Source organism: Mirounga leonina, unplaced genomic scaffold (genome assembly GCF_011800145.1).
Source record: "Mirounga leonina isolate KUSES-001 unplaced genomic scaffold, KU_Mleo_1.0 Mir_166, whole genome shotgun sequence".
Taxonomy (NCBI): Eukaryota; Metazoa; Chordata; class Mammalia; order Carnivora; family Phocidae; genus Mirounga; species Mirounga leonina.
In genome coordinates this window covers 20,907,130-20,929,963 of record NW_023270418.1, presented here as the reverse complement: position 1 = coordinate 20,929,963, position 22,834 = coordinate 20,907,130, and the positions used below count along the sequence as shown (strand labels likewise).

General features: G+C 37.2%; 1 protein-coding gene across 2 annotated transcripts in view; it reads right to left on the bottom strand.

The window, feature by feature from the left end:
- TTC17 (tetratricopeptide repeat domain 17) overlaps positions 1-22,834 on the bottom strand; it is a 116,732-nt gene that overhangs the window by 72,082 nt on the left and 21,816 nt on the right. For both annotated transcript variants that reach the window (XM_035012595.1, XM_035012596.1), the window contains exons 2-14: positions 22,703-22,792; positions 17,530-17,699; positions 16,764-16,875; positions 16,381-16,512; positions 11,101-11,210; positions 10,142-10,286; positions 9,566-9,705; positions 7,998-8,158; positions 6,055-6,167; positions 3,705-3,851; positions 1,690-1,805; positions 1,368-1,533; positions 64-141 (exon numbers count right to left, since the gene is read on the bottom strand). In XM_035012595.1, the coding sequence (XP_034868486.1) occupies positions 64-141; positions 1,368-1,533; positions 1,690-1,805; positions 3,705-3,851; positions 6,055-6,167; positions 7,998-8,158; positions 9,566-9,705; positions 10,142-10,286; positions 11,101-11,210; positions 16,381-16,512; positions 16,764-16,875; positions 17,530-17,699; positions 22,703-22,792 (1,680 nt within the window). The remainder of the gene's footprint in view (positions 1-63; positions 142-1,367; positions 1,534-1,689; positions 1,806-3,704; positions 3,852-6,054; positions 6,168-7,997; positions 8,159-9,565; positions 9,706-10,141; positions 10,287-11,100; positions 11,211-16,380; positions 16,513-16,763; positions 16,876-17,529; positions 17,700-22,702; positions 22,793-22,834) is intronic.

Below are 22,834 nucleotides of genomic sequence, written 5' to 3'. Positions count from 1 at the left end.
TTTTAACTTTTAATTACAATTACTAAGCATTTAAATTTCAGATGTCTAAAGCAGGTGACTTACCTTATTAATAGCGTGAAATAAGAATGACCCAATTTCTTCTTCTGGGATAGTATAGTTATTAATACGGGAAAGCAAAATCTGAAAATATCAAAAGGAAGACTGACTCAATTGAAAATAACAGGGAAGACATTTGAAAGAATTCTATAGATACCAGTCTTTACTTGAGCTCCTCAGGAACAGCTAATTTGAATACTTATAATCATATATCTATATATATAAAACATGAGGTCATCAATATACCAACAGGTGTTGACCTGCTTACATGAATGCCCTAGTTTCCTCTGACTAAAACATGTTAAAAGATGTATATCACATATACTATTAAGGTGATATGCCATACCCCATTAAAGTCAACCTAAGTATCTAAAATCAAATGAGAAATTATTCAAAAGACAATAGCACGTAATACCTGATGCAACAAAAATCTTCTATCTTTCCTAGCTGGAAAAACACTGGATCCTCAATTACACTATGTTCTTGCAACATGTTTATAACTGTGAGCAACTCTAAGGTAAGGATCATGGTCTATTTATCTTTCCTAGCATTCCAAACAGTGCCTGGCACATAATGTTTTTCCCCTCAGTAAATGTTTGTTGACTGTAAGTAGTAACTGTTCATAGTTTTAAAATTAAATTTTAAAAAAGGTTGTTGTGATGGTCTGTTTCCTCTGCAAAAAAGTAATTTTTTCATTTGTATCTATGGAATGGTATCTAATGTAGAACAGTATGTAATATAGAATGTAGATACCAAATGGAATCTAATGTAGAACTAAATTTCTAGTCAGTAATAAAACATTCCTAGTTATACATAACTAGTAGGAATTAAAGAACAAAGCATAACAGAACTTATCTATAATATCTGTAAAGTAGTTATCAAATTCATACAAACTTCCAAGGACCTTATATATAAGGCCAAAGCAGGGTTGATAAGGCCAGGAAGAGAATCTTTAATCTTCAATTTATACAAACTCCTGGAGGCCTGGAGGATGCAAAGCTAAACTGAAGTAGTTAGAATGGCCTCCAGTAGATGAGCTCTGCAAGTAAACAGAGTTCTGTGTTGCTCCTCCCTGGGGCACTCTTATTAGAGAGAGTGCTTAGGTGGTCTGTGTGAACAGCACACTTTTCTGGCAATCCTTCAATAGCATGAGTGTCTTCTTAATGATTCCACCAATTCTTGACCTCTATTCTCAGTTTTAAAAACTTTAAGTTCAATAACTGCCTTCTATCAAATTTTTGTTCCACCTAAGAGGCTTGTGAAGTCACCCAGAATGGACGGCAATAAACACCAGCCTAAGTGAGCCTTACTTTTCGTGCATGGTCATCTGGCATTTTGGCTTTCAGATCCATGCGGACCTCTAATTCTTTGACTAAGTAGGACAGAGTCTGGCTTTTTCTGAAGTCAGTTATGGAACAGTCAGGGGTTTGGGCCTCTTCTTCTGAAGAATAATCATCACTGTTGAGTTCGTGGATCCTGGCACAAGAAAAAGGAACAAGATTCATATTTTCAAAGTTTGGGTGATTTCAAGATAAAGACTTAACCTTTCAAGTCCAAGGCTGGTGCTCTCAAAGAACTGCCAGATGACAATCATGCAGAATCAAGTGCTTTGCCAAATCCATCAGCACTTGCCTGAGTCCTTTGTTTTCCGGAGGCAGAAAATACGTTGGCAATTCCCCGCCAAGAGGGACTCTAGGATAGCTTTCTGCACAATCTGCTCTTTTAGGCCAAAGAATATGCTGTTTGTCCTAATAAAGAGAAAAAGTTCTCATAAATTTTCTTGGATTCAATATTTCAACATGTTAAATAAACTTTTAAAAGAACATAAATATACTAGGATAACTGAACAATTTAGTATTTTAAAATAATTGTAGATACTGTGGTAGACTCTATAATATTCCTTCTACTGAAGACTATTAGTCTAAGTCAGTAATTCTACCTGCTTTACCATAGACTGGTTCAGGGCTGGGCAGGCCTAAGTCAGCTGAGCCTAATGAGATACAAGGAGAGGCTTGCTTGGGGATTCTGGGAAAGAAAAGCCAGTCTTAGTCTCTTTTGCCACATAGGAACAAAGAACATGTTGTTCCAAGTTGCTGCTACTGGCTGTCACCTCATGACCATGAGGAAGACAAGCTTTAGGATGAAACCAATACCGTGGATGGCAAATTGAAGAAAAGGAAAGAAATGGGTCACTGATGATATCATTGGCCCATTGAATCAACCAAACCCAAAGCTTGCTCTGATCTCTGGACTTTGTGTAATATGAAGCATATTTTCTTTTAAGCCAATCTGAAGTAAAGTTTACGATTTGTCCTGAAAGCATATATAAGTTTATAAAACTGGCACAGAAAACTACTTTTCCCTGAACTAAGACCTTTTCTTTGCCAATGCCAAAGTTTAACAATTGTTTTGATTTGTAAAGTGTTCATTTTCCTAAATATAAATAACACACATCAGAGGCTTACTAAACTTAAATCGTGAAGCTATCAAACTTTGGGGAATTTATTTTACATAGAATTAAATCTAAGTGGCTATATTAATTCTGATTGAACAAAAACTCGATTAAATTCTAAAAATTTAATATTGAATAAAAAACACACGGTATCTATCCTCATACCTTGGTATCCCCATGGGCTAACATACAATTATTTCTTAGCTAGCTCAGAAGTACATATTTATTGGGGCGCCTGGGTGGTTCAGTGGGTTGAACGTCTGCCTTCGGCTCAGGTCATGGTCCCAGGGTCCTGGGATCAAGCCCCGCATCGGGCTCCCTGCTCAGCAGGGAGCCTGCTTCTTCTCCCTCTCCCTCTGCCGCTCCCCTTGCTTGAGCTCGCTCTCTCTCTCTCAAATAAATAAAATCTTCAAAAAAAGAAATACATATTTATTAACTTATTATCTGTATCATCTGACAGAATGTAAGCTCCAGCAAAGAGCTTGCGTACTATATTCATAGTACCAGCCTGATGCACAGATGGGAGCTCAATAAAAGAAAGCTGATTAAAAAGTGGAATATAGCTGGCTCTTGAAGAGCACAGCTTTGAACTATGCAGGTCCACTTACATGTGGATTTTTTTAATAAATACAGTGCAGTACTATAAATGTATTTTTTCTTCCTCATGACTTTTTTAACATTTTCTTTTCTCTGGCTTACTTTATTGTAAGAATACAGTACATAATACCTACAACATAAAAAATACGTGTTAATATACGGTTTATGTTCTCAGTAAGGCTTCGGTCAATAGTAGGCTATTAGTAGTTAAGTTTTGGGGGAATCAAAAGTTATATGCAGATTTCTGACTGCATGGGGGCTAGCCCCCATGTTGTTCAAAGGTCAACTGTATATACAAGCATATACTTAGGTCAAGTTTAGAAACTTTCTAGGGTTGGCAATTATACTCAGAGCTCAAAGTTTTAAACTAAAATCAGAGTGTCTATATGCCCCACTTGATTGGGCAGAAGACCTCAAGGCAGACCCTGTGTCTTGCTAATCTATGACCTAGCAGAATGCCTTCTGTTTAATATAAGTTGGCTAAGTGTTTGCTGAACTAAGCTGAACAGTCACAGGGACCATAGTATTCAATGAACATGAGGGCCAATGCTTTCAGAAATCTTGTCTGAAAAAACTGCATCAACCTCTATTAACTTACCCTATATGCATCAGAATCCCTGCCCCAGATCCAGAGAATGGAATGGGCTACGGGAGAAGGCTTGACCAAATCACTGATATCACTCTGATTTGCCTGAACATCAAAATTCACAGACATCATACTGGAGGTTGATGAATCCTCACCAAACTAGAAAATGAAAAGAAAAGTTGAATCAAATGGGAAGCAGAAAAGAAGTTGTGACTAAGATTTAATCTAACCCAAAACATCAGTGAATACTGAAACCCAGTAGGAAATCTGAAAGTAGGTCAGTAATAAAGCGATCAGATCTTTACATTTTCAGAACTAGGCCCCAACACTATTCTCTCAGAAAATGCATAGTTAGCAACTTTCAATCAACTATGCCATTGGAGTACAAGAAAAATGGCATGGATTCTTCCTTTCTTTACTGTCCCTCTACTTCCTTTCTGTGATTTAGTCTCTTTTAGGTATAAAGGTGAGCTGATTCTCTAAGAGGTTTGGCTCATTATTGCCCTCCCCTATCTAGACTAAAATGATTGCTACTCTATAGAATTAGTGTGCTGTGGTAGAAGCAAGGGAACTTGAAAAAGGGCTCTCAGGAGTTTAATATAGCTATGACTTAGGCATCATAACTATTATACAATCAACTCCAAATATAAATACAGCCTTCCTCCAAACCAAGGTAAATCAATGTTTGATATTCTTAGGGGATACCCCAATTCCTGTGTATTTCTAAAACCTTGTTGGATAAGAGAATGGGACCAGGTTGGGAGGGAGTATAAAAGAATGGATTCTTTCACTATGTAACAGAGAGGCAACTTATGGATATTCAACACTGAAGCTACACTTTTACAGGGGAGTCTTCCAAATGGTCTTGAGACCATCATGATATCCAAGTTACCTTGATTTCCATCTCTAACATTTGTAAATATTATTCCCTTTTTTCCCCCTTAAATTAATGCTTGGATTTAAGACAGGGAGCTATAGGGACGACTGGGTGGCTCAGTTGGTTAAACATCTGCCTTTGGCTCAGGTCATGATCCCAGGGTCCTGGGATTGAGCCCCACATCAGTCTCCCTGCTCAGTCTGCTTCTCCCTCTCCCTCTGCTGCTCCCCCTGCTCGTGCTCTCTTTCTCAAATAAATAAATAAAATCTTAAAAAAAAAAAGGGAGCTATAATCTCAGATGTTAAATCTGATCTCCCTTGACTGTGTTCGAAAACTAAACATGGGATATCGCTAGAAACTAGTTGACAAAAATCGTGGGAAGCTTTTGGTCCCTATTACTACTTCTTCCCTAAATGGCCTCTTAATTTTTGCTTCTTTTTCTCAATGAGGTCTGGGTTTTTTTGGATTAAAGAGTACTAATTTTTCATGGTTTGTCCTCCTATAGAAGCTGTTCTGATCTATTAATTATCTTAACTGCTTATCTCTGGAAATTCCTGTATCTATAATTAAAGACATGATAGGTTTCAATAGGATATGATAAATTTTACTTTATTTTCAACATCCTTTTGCATGATACTTGGAACTCTGGTTGTGCTTACTATCTGTATCAGCCCAATTAGATGCTCTCTGGTATCATTATAAATATGTATTATTTCTTCCCAACTAGTTAGCCTAGGATTGTATGCGTGTGTATGACTGCATGTATATGTATGGATATACACAGAGACAGAAAGAGAGAGAAAACATCCATGCATGTAGCAATAGTGCCTAATAAAAATTTTCTGTTGACAGGGCGCCTGGGTGGCTCAGTCGTTAAGCGTCTTCGGCTCAGGTCATGATCCCAGGGTCCTGGGATCGAGTCCCACATCGGGCTCCCTGCTCAGCGGGAAGCCTGCTTCTCCCTCTCCCACTCCCCCTGCTTGTGTTCCTGTTCTCGCTGTCTCTCTCTGTCATATAAATAAATAAAATCTTTAAAAAAAAAAAAATTTCTGTTGATAATGATCATTTTGTTAATGTTTTTAGTTGAAGCAACATAACTGGACTGATGACTTCAGGAAAAAGCATGGCTACTCTTTCCCAAATTTTAAATTACTGCTCTTACTCTAATAAGTTAAAAAGGAGATGAAGGCTTTGAGTTAAATACTAGTAACAGCCCAATATAGCTCTCATGGTAAAGGAGAAAAGAAAAAGACATATACAGCTAGTACTTGGGGGAACTGGAAATATCATGCATGAAGTAACTGAGAAATCTGACTACGAAATATTTACATAGATAGTCTACGAAATCTGACTTCATAAACATACTCAAAACCTTAAATTAGTCACGAATTTGGGGATCAAATATACAAGGAATCGAGGGGGGGAAAACAATTTTACTCTTAGATATGCAAAGTTATAAAAACTAGAAGAGACCAAGAAAAAGACCTGAACATAGTCCACATTTTCAAAAATATCTCCACGATGGTAGCGCACAGGTTGGTCCCACTGGCAATGTAAACTATGCTGCTGGTTGACTAGACGGCATATCTGATGATTTCCTGGAATAAGAAAGGAAATTGCAATTGTTGAGAAAGATCAGCAATGCCAATATGATTTCATTTAGTTTCAGAGCCTGGCAGAGTACTACACAGGGAGTACTATAGAGGGAAACACTCATTAATGGTTAGCTAAATTAAATCATTCTAAAGAAGCCTCAGTTTCTCCACCTATAAAAAACAAAGGGGCTCCACTAAATCACCAAAATATCTTCTGGTAATTACATTCTATGACAGTAAAATCTACTGATTACATTGTTTTTAGAGACTTCTGCCATTTCTCTGGAGACAATCTGTTTTATATACTTCATAATTCTGTTTCAAAATTATATATAAGAGCCCTGGTTGTATTGTAGTTGCTCTAACTGTAGAGCAAGCAGTAAATAACCCCAAGAACTGAACATATTCTTTATATTCAAAATAGCAAAGAAAACGTATTAGGTGGATTGTAAAATGGACTTTAAATGGTCACAGCTAAGGTTCAAAGACTTAAGAGGGCTTCCAGATCAATATATTTATCAAAGGAGAAGTATATAAGGGATTCTATTAATTTATTCTTTGGTGTCAGCTGTTAGATCTACTCCCTTAGGGTTTTATCAGAAATGAAACATTCTGGATATAACCAAGTCACTGATATGCTGTCAACCCAAGTGCCCTTAGACAGTGGTTCTATTTCTGGGTCATGGACTCTAAGAGATTTTAATAAAAACTATATGCCTTCTTCCCAGAAAAAAGATTGTGCACATACATATTACTGCATGTAATTTTGGGGAGGATTTCAGAACCACCTGAAACTAATCCATTGACCCAGGTTAAGAATTCTTGCTTGAGAAAAATTCTAGCCTAAAATCTTACTTCTAAAATAAAATATTTGTTTTTTTTTTTTAATTTATTTTATTTATTTATTTGAGAGAGAGAATGAGAGAGAGAGAGCAGGAGAGGGGGGAGGGTCAGAGGGAGAAGCAGACTCCCTGCCGAGCAGGGAGCCCGATGCAGGACTCGATCCCGGGACTCCAGGATCATGACCTGAGCTGAAGGCAGTTGCTTAACCGACTGAGCCACCCAGGCGCCCAAAATATTTGTTTTTAAGGGAGGAAGAAAAGTAAGACAGCCTTATTGCCAATGTTGGCTTGACAGTGTGGATGCTTTGTTTCAAGGGTGTGTCTGGCCTGTGTTTACTTGGTATGAGGCCATGTTACTCACATTGTGTTTTCAGACCAGCAGCAACAGACATTAAATAGGAACGTGTTGGAAATACAGAATCTCAGGTTCTACCTCAGACCTACTGATCACAATCTGCATTTTAACAAGGTCTCCAAGAGACTGGCATGCATACTAAATCAAAGTGGGCCGAACAACTGTTGTTAAGACTTCTAGGATCTAGGGCGCCTGGGTGGCTCAGTTGGTTAAGCGATTGCCTTTGGCTCAGGGCATGATCCCAGGGTCCTGGGATCGAGCCCTGCATCGGGTTCCCTGCTCGGCAGGAAGCCTGCTTCTCCCTCTCCCACTTCCCCTGCTTGTGTTCCATCTCTTGCTGTGTGTCTCTCTCTCTGTCAATTAAATAAATAAATAAAATCTTAAAAAAAAAAAAAAGACTTCTAGGATCAAAAGATTTAATTTTTACTTTAAAATGTGAATTTAAAGAAACCTAGAGAGACCAAACCAGCTCCCCAGGCCTGCTGGTATACCCGCTATGATGACTTGATTTTAAGACTGAGGGAAGTCATAAGCACAACTTTATACTGCTTTAGGGCTACACAAAAGTTATGAAAGTAGAACATGCTAGAAATGAACTTCCTAACCTGTCTTTAATTATTTGGAATCAATACTCACCTAACTGTGCCTCTTTTGCCATCTGTGTCTCATGGATGATATTTCTTAAGATTTGCTCTTCCTGAATCAGCTTATGTTTTTCTAGGATCTCCTGCTGCCTCAGGTAGTGGTCATGCTGTTTTTGATATTCTTTCAACTCATTCAGTGTTCGCTGGAGGGATCTTAACATTTTTTAACACCAGGAAAAAGTTACAGAGCTTCAAAACTGAATTTTTAAACCCACTTACTGCATAGATTTTTCTGGTCCTCAGCAATAATTGTTAGTTTTTTTTCTTTTAACATACAACCACTGTACCACAAGTTTAGAAATAATGGGGCAAAATAAATCTACTGTTCTATTAAAACTTAGAGGCAAAAAGAGGACCCAAAATTCTTCCCTTACATATGACTATCTTGACAGTAAATGGTGTGTTGGACTGTTCAGGTACCTAAAAGATACATAGCAACATAGTATAAATCTTGACATATTCAACAACTATTTCCCTCCATAAAGTCTGTGTTAGTTCCACAGACATTCAAAGCCACCTTCTCATCTTTTGATTCTACGTAAAGACAAGGTTAAGAGAAAGGGCCAACAGTACCTTGCTCTTGAACTCTAGCTCCTTGGGTTTGTGGATTTTGGAAAAAATCACAGAAACCTGGCTTAGAAAGAAATATTCTCTACTACCTGGTATCAATAAATCAGCTGCCTGATTATATTTAATCACAAAATCCTTTCTACCTATTACATTGTAACACATGGAGATTTAAGAGCTGTACAGATTGTGTATGAGAGAACCAATTTGCTCAGCCAGGACAAGTTCTGCAGAAGCCAGGTATAAACAAGTAAGTGGTCATTCCTCCCTTTTCACCACATTATGCTTTAAATTGATTGGAAAATAAGGAAATGCAATAGTTTAATGAGTTCCAAATCTCCATTTAATTCTCTAATAATCAAAGTTGCCTCAAAACATTGAGGCTAATTCCATAAGAAGAACAATTCACTTTGAGTTATGTTTCCTAACAGGCCCTGCTACTTATGGAATCAAATACATTTTTATTAAGTACGTTGCAAGGACCAAGTACAACAGAACTTCATCACTGTAAATTTACAGAAATCTGATTAAAATATGGGCCAAATAATGTTTCTCAATGTCACTTAACTAACGTAACATTAGCCCAACCCTAGCAGCTAAAGGGGAGAAAGATCAAATACAGCACATGCAAGTGATTTTACTGACAATGTATTCTGTGGAAATTAAAACGTAACCGAATTACTAATTATCTGACAGCACCCCCACTCCATCTGACTTCATAAAAGTAATCGATGGTCAAAAGTATACAGACCTAAATGACAGAATTTACTGCAAACATTCTCTAGTTCCTGGAATTCATACTGTTAAAGATTCCTCTACACAACCCCTGAGTTGTGCTAACCCCTCTGGATCTGGAGAAAAGGGATAGGACTAGCAGTCGTGAAGAGGTGTTTTTAATTCTAAAGAACAAATGAACACTGGCATCACCCTACACAGGTCTAACCTAAGGTTCTACAGTGCTAGGGCTTCAGTGAAATTTTCTCACCCAATTACCTATGTTGGGCTTCCAATTTCTGCTCGAGTTTTTGCTGACAAAGGACAGCATGCTTCCTCTTTATAGCTTGCTCAAACCCAGGTTTGGCCTGCAAAGCGTGGTCATAACAGAGCACTGAGTGGTTATACTCCCCCAGCATCTGAAGAGACAAAAACAAACACACACATATACACACACAGAGGAGGAAAAACTTTAGCCACAGTGTGGGTGGATCTGTCCAAACCCCCTAATGACTTATGAGATCACACTTATATCTCACATTATTTTTGATCAGTGACCAAATCCATAACATAAGATATGCTGTAAGACCTCTTAACTAGAAAGTGTTGCTATCTCCAGAGGCATACTCTGCAGGAATTTATGATTCCTATTAATTTTTCTTTTTTGTCGAGAGGCTAGGACTATTAGGATACATTATTGTGTTGACTTATTTTCCCCCAACTTCTTAATTTCCATTCCCTATTCCTTGTTCAGACCAAAAGAGGAAGGGGAAAAAGTTATTTTTTAGTTGAAAATAAATTTTTTAAAAAAGAAAATAGCAACTGGTTTGCTCATGAAAATAAAGTTGTATTTACTGCATATATATTTCCCAAAGTGTAATAGCTGGTGAAGAAGTCACTGTCATCCAGAGCTGCATGGACCACAACAGCAGCATCTGCAGAGAAGTGCGCTCTGTGCAGAACATTTGCCAAGTTGACCAGGGCAATGTCTTTATTGTGCCTAAAAGAGAAGGAGAGGAGCAATTAGGTGTTAGGAGAGAAGTATGTGCTCCATGATTCCATATAACTACTTGATAAGGGAAAATTACATTTGAAGTTATTGAACTTAGGAAAATAACTTTGAGTGTACTGATAGATGGAGAAAATAATTTAAGAAAATCATACTGTTACATTTTTATGTAACTGATGGTGCTTATTCAATCTGACAGCTACAAATTTTGCCACAGAAATAAGGTCGGGCAGATATTTTATGATTTTAAAATGTATTTAGGGCTCATTATTTGCTTTGAGAAAAATTTAACTTATGCTAATTCCTCCAGGCAAGGTCCGTATATTCAAGTTTCAAATGAATCAGAGGGTGTCTACATCATATATTTTTTCCTTAATAGAAATCAGAAGAATTTTGTGCTATTAACAACTGTGAACTCTTTGACTTCTGTCATATTTTTGTGATGGGACTAAATTCTTTGAACAGGGGTAGAGGAGAGTGTAAGTACAACACAATGCTTCTCCATACTGTTTTCTTACATACTGCTTTTTTTTTTAATATATATATTTTTAAAATTTATTTATTCGACAGAGAGAGAGAGAAGCGAGAGAGGGAATACAAGCAGGGGGAGTGGGAGAGGGAGAAGCAGGCTTCCTGCTGAGCAGGGAGCCTGATGCAGAGCTCAATACCAGGACCCTGGGATCATGACCTGAGCCGAAGCCAGCCGCTTAACAACTGAGCCACCCGGGCACCCCTTACATACTGCTTCTTTACCAGTCCTGAGATATGTGGAGAATCAGGAAGTCCAGAAAGGGAGAAATCTTACCTGGAAGAGAAGTGAAGTGCTCGCATGGCACATTCCACTACTTGATACGGCTCATTCTTTATTCTCCAATAAAATGAAGCCATGTTATACAGTACCCATGAGGAAGAATTCTAGAGATTAAACAAATAAGATGACAATCAAACACAACTCAACACACTTTCTTCGACTTAGAATGTTCAAAATGAGCACCTTCACTATTCAGTCTCTTCTGAAATTTAAGCTGAAGAATAAGACATTACACCAATGAATAAGCAGGGGACAAAGTACCAATAAACTACACCTGTCAAAAGAGCCGCCTGATCATCAGTTGGGCAAGTTAAGTGGCTTCAGGTGTCATCTCCACAGAGCGATCATTCAACTCCAAGCTCTTGTTCCAAGAGTTCGGAAATCAAGCTGAAAAGCCCACCAAGTGGCCCAAACTTGTTGGCTCCTATTTCAGGACTTTAGAAGTTAGGACCTAACCTACTTAGAAATGCCAGTTGTTCTAACATGAAATTCCTGAAATGAATAGTTTCCTATTTATTTATTTTTATTTTTTTTTTAAAGATTTTTATTTATTTGAGAGAGAGAGAATGAGAGACAGAGAGCATGAGAGGGAAGAGGGTCAGAGGGAGAAGCAGACCCCATGCTGAGCAGGGAGCCCGATGTGGAACTCGATCCCAGGACTCCAGGATCATGACCTGAGCCGAAGGCAGTTGCTTAACCAACTGAGCCACCCAGGCGCCCTCCTATTTATTTAAATATCTGAATGAAGGTACATACATAAGCAAAAGACAGGTTTATCCTTTTGGAAATGATGAATTTTTATTTGTTCTTCTTTCATCTGTGTTCACAATACAAACCTTCACTGCTAAAAATTGTCTTTAGTATAGAGTAATAAGTCTATTACTTAGAAATTCAAATAGGTTTGCTCCTTCTGTGGCCTGGATTTTTTTCATTTTGTAACATATACTAAATTTCAACCACATAGAGGTCAAAACACTGAACTGGACCATGACAAAAACTCAATGTAAATAGTTTAAGCCTATGAAGAGAGATTTCAAATTCAGCATGGCAAAAAAAATCATACAAAGTAAAAAAAAAAAAAAAAAAAGTCAAAGTTTAAGATAAACTGGGAAAAATATATATGACACCCATGGTTTATTATCTTTAATACATAAAGAGCTCTAAAAAGAAAGACAAGAATACAAGACAAAATACAAGAGAATATGGGCCAAAAACATGAACAGACAATTCAAAAGTACAAAACAATGGCCAATTAGCAGGAAAATAATGTAAAACTTAACAAAGAATATAAATAAAAAAAGATACAAATTTTCCTTTTACAAATTCACAAAGATTAAAAAGAATACCAACACTCACTGTTGGCTACACTGTATATTAACTTCAGATATTAATTGTAGAAATGTTAGGTGAATACAGCATTTCTGGGGGACAGTTTGACAAGATTTGTGTAAAAAGCCTTAAAATATCATTACCCTTTGATGCTCAAAATTCCATTAAAATTTTATCTTAGGGGGTGCCTGGGTGGCTCAGTGGGTTAAGCGACCCAACTCTTGATTTCGGCTGAGGTCATGATCTCAGGGAAATGAGATCAAGCCCTGCATCAGGCTCAGAGTTCGGAGCCTGCTTAAAGAAGCTCTCAATCCCTCTCCCTGCCCACCACTGCCCCCATGTTCTTGCTGGTTCTTTTCTCTCTTAAAAAAAAAAAAAAATTATCTTCAGAATAACTAAGTTTTAACTATAAAGATGTGTAAAAATAAAAATACAAAAGACTACATTGTAAGATAGTAATTATCTGAGTGTTTTTTTACTTCCTCTTTTACAGATTTTTTAATATAGTCTGAATTTTTTCCACCAGAACAAATTGTTTTCTTCAAAAATAGTTATTTTTAAGATTAAAACTAAGTATAATTCTGCATTAATCAGCCTTAAGTATTCTTTTCAAGGAATGTATAGGATTTGCAAGTGATGCAAATGAGGGTATAACACTTGTGTAAGTGGTTAAGGGATATGTGTCACGTTCTTTCAGAACTGACTTACGACTTGGGTTTGTTTCAGTCTGTTTTGACAGCTCTTTGAGAAAGTTTTTTTTTCAAATCAACAAATGCTTTGATTTTTATCTCTTATATTCAGACTTTACGTTGTGAGTTGCGACCAAAAAATCTATTACAAATTCTACATGAACAAGTGAAAACACCGTGATTAAGTAGAATACTCTGTACATCATAGTATACTGGAAGTAAGGGAAAAATATATCTTTAAAGAACTTTTTCTGTTAGATTTCTCATAAAATTTCCCCCACAAATCTATAAATGTTTGAATGTCACTATCAATACTTTCTTCTTTTCTTGAACACTTTTTTTCCTTGGCTCTTAGGAGACCACATTCTTCTGGATACCCTTTCGGATCTCTTCTGCTGGCCTCTCCCCCTTTGCTTGACAGTTAATTGTGGGAGGACCAAGGACTCAGAGTAGCCTCGTCTCAAACTTCACTCTCCTCCAGATGACCTCATCTAGTCCCATGGCTACCAACACTCCCTACTTAATTATCCTCTATCTATATATCCAGCTCTGACCCCTCCTGGAGCTCAAGTCTCATTTAGGTATTTCAAATTTAATGTGACCAAAACAGACTCTATCTTCTTTTCCTCCACCCCAACCCTGCTCCTTCTTCAAGTAGCTCATGCCAAAACTTCAGGAATTATCCTCAATTCCTCTTTCCCCTCATACCCTACATCTAACTCATCAGCTTCTAAACTTCTAAACGTTTCCTGAAATAGTTTAAGTCCCTCCATTTCCAATACTAACCATTCTAGTCCAAACTATGTCATCTCTCTCCTGAACTACTGCCCATAGCCTTAGAACTGATCTCTCTGTTTTCAGTTTGGGTCCCTTCAGTCATTTCTCCATCTAAGTTTAAGAGTATATTTTAAAAAATATTAACTAAATTATGTCATTCCTCTGCTCTAGCTTCCCAGCACTCAGGTCTCAGCACACAGAGTCCTCACCCTAGCTTTCAGAGGCCTACTTATTATGGCCCTGGTCTACTTCTCTGGCTGAATTCCCTATCATCCTCTCCTCTGCTCACCAGGCTCCAACCTTACTGACCTTCACCTGTTACAGATTGAATCTTTGTGTCTCTCCCTGCCACCCCCCCCGCCCCCATTTCTATGTGGAAGCCCTAACCCAGTGTGACTATATGTGAAGACAGGGCCTGGGAAGAGGTGATAAAGGTTAAATGATGTCCTAAGAGTAGGGCCCTAATCCAATAGAGCCAGTTCCCTCATAAGAAGAGGAAGACATACCAGATCTCTCCCCCTACACATACAGAGAAGGGGACATGAGAGGACCCAGTGAGAAGGTGGTCATCTGCAAAGCAGGAAGAAAGTCCTCAGCAGGAACCGAATCAGCCAGCACCTTATCCTGGACTCCCCAACCGCCACAATTACAAGAAAGAAGTTTCTGTTGTTTCAGCCACCCAGTCTGTGGTATTTTATGATGGCAGCCTGAGCAGACTACTATACTACTGAGCTCATTAAAGGCTTCAGAGCCTTTGCCTTGGCTTAGAATGCTCTTCCTTGATCTCAGACAGTTGGTTCCTTCTTCTCATTCAGATATTGGCTTAAATTTCACCTTTCCAGAGAGGATGAGACCAACTGTTCAATCTAAAGTAGCCACACAATTACCCTCTATTTTAATTTTCTATAGAGAACTTACCACTATGATCTACTTTCAACTAACCATCCTTTGAAGGATATTTTAAATCCTAGGCCAGTTTTCCTAGGTAGTTTTTATTACTCATCAAGTTCTGGGGCTGCAATGTTTTACATTACCTTCAGAAAAACAAGAAGATAGTAACTTAACTACAAAATCATATATATATATATATATATATATATATATATATATATATATACACACACACACACACATACACACACATGTATATATATATGACGTATTTGAATAAACTTATGTTGCCCTTTCACATTTGAATAAACTCTATATAAATGTTGCCCTTTCACATTTTACTTAGTACCATTATAATACTGCTTAAAAACTAGCCTCCATTTTGGGGTGCCTGGGTGGCTCAGTCGGTTAAGCCTTCTGCTCTTGGTTTTGGCTCAGGTTGTGATCTCGGGGTCGTGTGACTGAGCCCTGCGTCAGGCTCCATGGAGCCTGCTTGAGATTTTCTCTCTCTCCCTCTTCCTCTGCCCCTCCCCCCGCTCTCGTGTGCTTGCTTGCTCTCTCACGCTCTTTCAAATAAATAAATAAGTAAATAAGTATCTTAGAAAAGAAAAGAAACTAGCTTGCATTTTATGATACAACTCAGGCACAGAGAAGAGTAAAAAAACAAAAAACAAAAAACAAAACTGTTTTCTAAATTCCCACATGTTATGCGGAATGATACATTTAATTTCTTGGGTCCTATTACACAATTCCCTATTTTATGTTTTTAAAAGTAAATGGTACCTTAAAAGAAAATTTTAAGACTTTATTGTTGGTGGTGATTCTTTTCTTGTCCAGAGAACAGTGACGATCTATGTATTGGGTAGATATTTCAAAGACACTAATGTTAAATTTTCTTTCACATTCAAAATATATAATCTAGCCTATAAGCCCTGCTGCTTATCTTGGCTTATAATTTGCTTTTTCATGAATTAGTTTATTTTTTTATTTTTTAAAGATTTTTTTATTTATTCATTTGACAGAGAGAGACACAGCGAGAGAGGGAACACAAGCAGCGGGAGTGGGAGAGGGAGAAGCAGGCTTCCTGCTGAGCAGGGAGCCCGATGCGGGGCTCGATCCCAGGACCCTGGGATCATGACCTGAGCTGAAGGCAGACGCTTAATAACTGAGCCACCCAGGCGCCCCTTGAGTACCCATTTTTATTTACTTATTTGACAGAGAGAGACACAGCAAGAGAGGGAACATAAGCAGGGGGAGTGGGAGAAGCAGGCTTCCCATCGAGCAGGGAGCCTGATGCAGGGCTCAATCCCAGGACCCTGGGATCATGACCCGAGCCGAAGGCAGACACTTAACGACTGAGCCATCCCGGCGCCCTTCATGAATTAGTTTAAATAAACCTTTGGCATCCCTTCCTGGTAGAGAGGACTAGACTACCGGTGTTTCTCCCTAGCTTTGAACTACATAGTTTACATTAATGTAATCATAAAAATCATTCTCTAGACAAAAACAATCTAGACAGGTTATTTTCTGAGAAAAAAAGATCTTTTGTGCACCGAGTCTCCAGCTCTTTCAATCACTGATGACTTACCTTCTGCAGGCCTTCATGAATGAGGTGACCTATATCATCTATACTTCTTCCTAGTCGTTTAGATAAATATGTGAAGACTGGATCTTCTTTAGGTAATAGAGGTGCAGAAAGATTAACTCTCTCTTGTACACCCTGAAGAGAAGAAGAAAAAAATTGAAAAAACAAAACAAAACCACATACACAGAAAAAAGAGATCACAAGATAAAAGCTCACAAGTAACTCAGTATCTTATAGCATTTATTTTAAAGGAGTTTTAAGAAATAGGAGATGTTTGTAAAATTATAAAGCTGTTTGGAAGGGGAGAAGAAAAAATATTTATAAGCAAGAGACTACATTTCAGAAAAAATGGGAAAAAAAAAAAAATCCCAAATCTCTCTACTTACTCGCAGGTGTTGAAAAGCATGTATACTATATGGAAGTTCTAGAATTTTGGTACAATCAGGTTGCTCAGGGTCCGGAGGGACAGGAGATTCTGTGTCTATATAATCTTCAGGGCTAAAATCAAGAAGCCGGGAGCAATAAATGAATGAAAGGTGAAAAAATGTCTAATTTTTCCCTAACTGAACTATATTCTCATAGCATCTCATCTTTACAACCAGTATTAGTCATCATTCAACCTTTTTCATGCAGCAACTGTTGGCAGGCAGTATTTTAGGAGTTTAACTTAAAGGAGATAAATCAAGAGACAGAAAATAGTAGGTAGACCAAAGAACGTTACGATTATGAGCTTTTTAAAGGTTTTTTTAATATTCTTCCCAGAAATGTTAAACCAATTTACACTTCTGTTGACAGCCTCTCCACATTTTTACCAGTTACTGAATTTTAAATATTTTTCCCCATTTGATAGGTGAAAACTATCTAAATGGTTTATTTTGTACTTATTTGATCATTACTGAGAGAGAGAGGTTTTCCACATGTTTATTGGCCATTTGTATTTCTTTTACTATAAATTGTTCAATCTTCTGTGGTATTAAGTATTTTTAATTGATATTTAAGAATTCTATGTGTAGTGTATTTTGAACTTTCAAATTTCGATAAACTCATCTGTGATTGGAGCTTATTCTCATTAGATAAATAATTTCTTATTGATTTGAGAAAGGTCTATTCAAGAAAACGTTAATTTTATTTCTGGAAAGAGAATTTCTTTACCTGATGTCTTTGCTTTCCAAAGTTATGTATGTGCCATCATACAGATCCAGGTCCCCTAAGGGCACTTTGGCTTTGATGCAGTCTGGATCTTCTTTATTATGTCTCTGTTCCAGTCCTGTATCTCTGTCCTCATTCTCTTCTATATGAATTTTTTGAGCAACTAATTGCTTCTGTTGAGAAGATAATGAGAACACAATGGATTTTTCTAATATCTCAGTCTAGATACCACATAAGAGAAAGGAGAATTTAAAATCTTCTATGTGAAGGAAGACAAAGATTCTGAACAAAGTAGTCCCCCCCTTATCTGTAAGGGTATCTTCCAAGACTCCCAGTGGATGCCCGAAACCATGGATAGTACCAAACCCTATATATATTGTATTTTTTCCTATACATATATACCTATAATGAAGTTTAATTTATAAATTAAGCACAGTAAGAGATTAACAATAATTATAAAATAGAACAATTACATTATACTGTAATAAAAGTTATGTGAATGTGGTCTCTCTCTCAAAATATCTTACTGTACTTATCCTTCTTGTGATAATGTGATATAATAAAATGCCTACATGATAAGATGAAATGAAGTGAATGACATAGGCATTGTGACATAGTGTTAGACTATTATTGACCTTCTGACGATAGGTCAGGAGGAGGATTATCTGCTTCTGGACCACAGTTGACCCATGGGTTACTGAAACCACAGAACGCAAAACTGTGGATAAGGGGGAATTAATTAGTTGATAATAAATAAGCTTCTCTAAACAAGTGTCCATATATAGAAAGTAACAGTATATGACATTTATGATAATGGCAGCTGAATACCTTCATAATAGGATCTCTGACTACCTATAAACTGCATCTATCAACTTAACTTCCCTGGAACAGAATGGCTCAGCAATTAAAACTACCTTGAATTGTCCACACATCATATTTCAGCCCTTCAAGACATCCAGCATGTTGATACTGTGGACTGGAATAATTTCCCCTAATGCCCTGTATTCCAGGTGAATTCCTGCTACTCACAATTTTTTTTCTTCAAACATATAGAGGAATTACATAAAAACCTAAGTTTCCACCACCCACCCACATCTACCATATGATAACATTTGCCATACTCATTTCAGATTTTTTAAAAAGGAAAAATAAGGTAGTCGAACCCTTTCTTTACTGCCTTCAAAATCCCTCTCTCCCTTCCCAAAGTTACCACTATCCTGAATGTTTGATGTATCACTTCTGTGTATATCTTTATAAAATATTACTATATTACTCTTATTCTCCTAAAATATTATATATATATGTATATATATCCATATATATGTCCCAAATCAACATCTAGCATTGCTTTCCAAGCTTAAAAACTTTATGTAAACAGTATCATCCTATATCATTTTACAACTTATTTTTTAACTTTGTTTTTAGTATTTATCTACAGTGATCAGTATAGCTCTAAATTTTTCATTTTAACAGATGTATAAAAATGTATTTATCCATTTTTCTATAAACCTTTAGGTTGTTTATCTTTTTGCTATTAAAAATGCTGTGATAGGGGCGCCTGGGTGGCTCAGTCGTTAAGTGTCTGCCTTCAGCTCAGGTCATGATCCCAGGGTCCTGGGATCGAGCCCCGCATCGGGCTCCCTGCTCAGCAGGAAGCCTGCTTCTCCCTCTCCCAATCCGCCTGCTTGTGTTCCCTCTCTCGCTGTGTCTCCCTCTGTCAAATAAATAAATCTTTAAAAAAAAAAATGCTGTGATATTCTTTTTTTTTTTTTAACGATTTTATTTATTTATTTGAGAGAGAGAGAATGAGAGAGAGCACATCAGAGGGGTTAGGGTCAGAGGGAGCAGCAGACTCCCTGCCGAGCAGGGAGCCCGATGCGGGACTTGATCCAGGGACTCCAGGATCATGACCCGAGCTGAAGGCAGTCACTTAACCAACTGAGCCACCCAGGTGCCCCCAAAATGCTGTGATATTCTTATAAAAGCCTCCTTGTGCACATGTGTAAAAGACCCAGAAGGGGTAAAAATATGGGATGCAGGGGTCATATGGGATGCACATTTTCTGATTTAGACACTGTCAATCTGTTTTTTAAAGTTGTTATAACCACTAGGATTCTACCAACAGATTATCATAATACCCATATCCCCACAAACTTACCATCATCACATTTTTAGTTTATGTCAGTTTGATGGGCATTAAATGTTACGATTATTGGGGTAGACTGTATTACTATTAATGCATCTGCTGCAACTCCTTACAAAGGAGTCAACACATCACTGTTCTGCTTAACTCAGATGTGGCCAGTATGACTTACTTTGACAAATTTAACATGAGACATGCCATTGAATCCTCTCAAGGGAAACATCTTTTAGAGCCAGTGTATGCTTTACTGTGCTCTTTCTTTTCCCTCAGGTACTCAGAATGGCAATATGCCAGACAGTGGCTGTTCTGTCAGCCTGGGTTCTGGCATTTGGACCAGAGTGATATTTAATATGACCTTATTGTTTTAAGCCATGAAGATTACTGGGATGTTACTAAATGATCTGTTTCCACTTACTCATTCCCTCCTGACTCTTTTCCTGTAGGTAGGCTATACTATATACTGCCCTATGACGTCAGGCTTGCCCATGTGACTTGATCTGGATGATGGAATGTGAGTAGAAATGATGTCACTTCTAAGTAGAAACTTTAAACAGGCTTGTATGTTTGGTTACTCTTCCTTGAGCCTCCACCTTCCTCCATGAAACAGCACTGAGATTTTTGGGACTGTTTGTTACCAATGCAAAAGTTGTCATCCACTACAAAATGTAGCCATCTTAACTAATGCAATCATTAATGTGACTGAACATATTTTCATATGTTTATGAGCTATTCTGTAACTTGACCTTCCAAGTCTGCCTATTTTTCCCCCATTTTTTTTTTATTGATTTGTAGAAATTTATGAAGAGTGATTCTGTAAACTCATTCCTTATCAGTTATAGGTACTGCAAATATCTTCTCCCAGCTTCTAGCTTATGTTTTAATTTTGTTCATGGTGTCACTTGCTAAAGAGAAGCTTTTAGTCTTAAGATGGTCAAAACTATCAGTTGTTTTCTTAATTGTGATTTCTACATTATTTAAGGAATCCTTCCCTATCCGAATGTCATAAATAAAATATTTACTGATGAAAAACTTAACAAAGTAATAAGGTAAGGGCAAGCACTAGAATAACAGAAATGTAATCTATAGTTTTAATCCTTGTAATTTATTTGTTAAACAAGTTGTGTCATTTGTTCTGCAGAGTCTGCCACTCTACAGGATTTTGCTGACTGTATCTCCTAGGTTCATTTAATGAGTCCCTTTCTTTGTCCTCTGTATTTCCTGAATATTGATAGCAGGATCCAGGGGTTCTTTTTTTTTTTTTTTTAAAGATTTTATTTATTTATTTATTTGACAGAGAGAGACACAGCGAGAGAGGGAACACAAGCAGGGGGAGTGGGAGAGGGAGAAGCAGGCTTCCCGCGAAGCAGGGAGCCCGATGTGGGGCTCGATTCCAGGACCCTGAGATCATGACCTGAGCCGAAGGCAGACGCTTAACGACTGAGCCACCCAGGCGCCCCAGGATCCAGGGGTTCTTAACTCTTTCGTGTCACAGACTTCTTTGGCAGTCTAATGAAACCTGTAGACCCCTTTCATTTTTTAAATACATAAAAAAAAAATATAGAGAGAATGACAAAGGAAATCAATTATACTGAAAATACTACTTGAAAGGTAGCAATACTCTTAAATTTTTAGTATGTTTGCCCATAAATTTTCTAACAGGATTTTAATTTATTCAGTTAGTTCTACCTTCTCCTAAACATGACAGAAGAGTCTAACGGGCTTTACCTAATCACTGAACATGCTTCAACCCAACTATGTATTATTTTTACCTAGCTTTACCTTTCAAAGTGCAAAAAATAAATAATTAAATAAGTTTAGCAACTTCTTCATCAGTATTTTTACTCATCATTATACATCCTATGCATATCTACTGGGTTTACTTTTCTTCTTGTAGAAGTACATCTTCGATTTTTTTTAAAAGTGAGAGTCTGCAGTAAGTAAACTCTTTGTCAGAAAACATCTTTGTTTTGCCCTCACTCTTGAATGATGGCTTACAGGAACATAAACTTCTAGTTTGACTGATTTTCCCTTAGCACTCTGAGGCTACTCCTGCACTGTCTTCTGGTACTTTAAGAAGTCCATCTTGTTGTTACGACTTTGTAGATAAATGGTATTACTTAGTTTCATGGCCTTAAGTCTGTATTTCAGTGTCTAACAAATACACATCTGCAGCCTGTACCTTTACCCCAGAGTCCCCACTACCTTAATCAAAAACTGATGGAATCAACCTTTTTCATTTTTGTTTTCATTGACATGGTGAATGGCATTTTCCTCCTTCACATACTCTCATTTAAGTCTCTTTATATTATATAATACTGCCTCTTAAAAAAAAGAACGGCAATAAACATATACAATGTGTATATGCATCTGAAAATAAAATCTATTTTCTGCACCACTGCATTCTTTGAACACTGTTTAAATAAAAAACAGATAAAGCTTCCAAGCATGAAGCAGTATAAATACACCTATTGTCTTATTCCTACTTTTTCAGATAACTGATGTTGTTTGTTATTAAGCAAAATCAGTTTATGGAAATCAGTGATAGAAACAAAAAGGTCGCACTTTATTAGTACGAATAGATTTCAAGTTTTCAAAGTGCAAAGTGATTAATGCTTTCACCTCATCATAAAAAACACACAATAACAAGACCCTACTTGGGAATTAATAAAAAAATATATTTTTTATAGAGTACTGAAACCATTTTTCCTTTTTGTATTTTACCCAAACTCTCCTTCTAAGCATATGCAGAGAGATTATTCCTTTTCATACTTGATGGAAAAACTTATACATGGAACCCCTGTTCAAGGATATAGTCAGTCAAGAATCAGGCAAAACCCAGGTTAGTCTTTTTCTCTTACTATTGCTCAAATGTCATTCCAATTAGATGTTACTTTTAAAAATGTGATTAAAAGTATATATGGAACTGAGAAGAATCGGGCTTGAGAAATAATGAGCTTTCATTTTTCTTTGAATACAACAGCTCCTGTGAAATGCAACAAGTTTCAGCTGCGTATCACATTCCCATTGCCTCACCTCCAATTCTTTGAGGTAGTTAACTGTTGTTTCTTGTCTCATTAATATGACTAAGTCATGGGGATGCTTCAAGTTCATTGGTGAATCCACCTGCAAGGAAGCAAGCAAGCAATAAATAAAGCTCAGATTTCA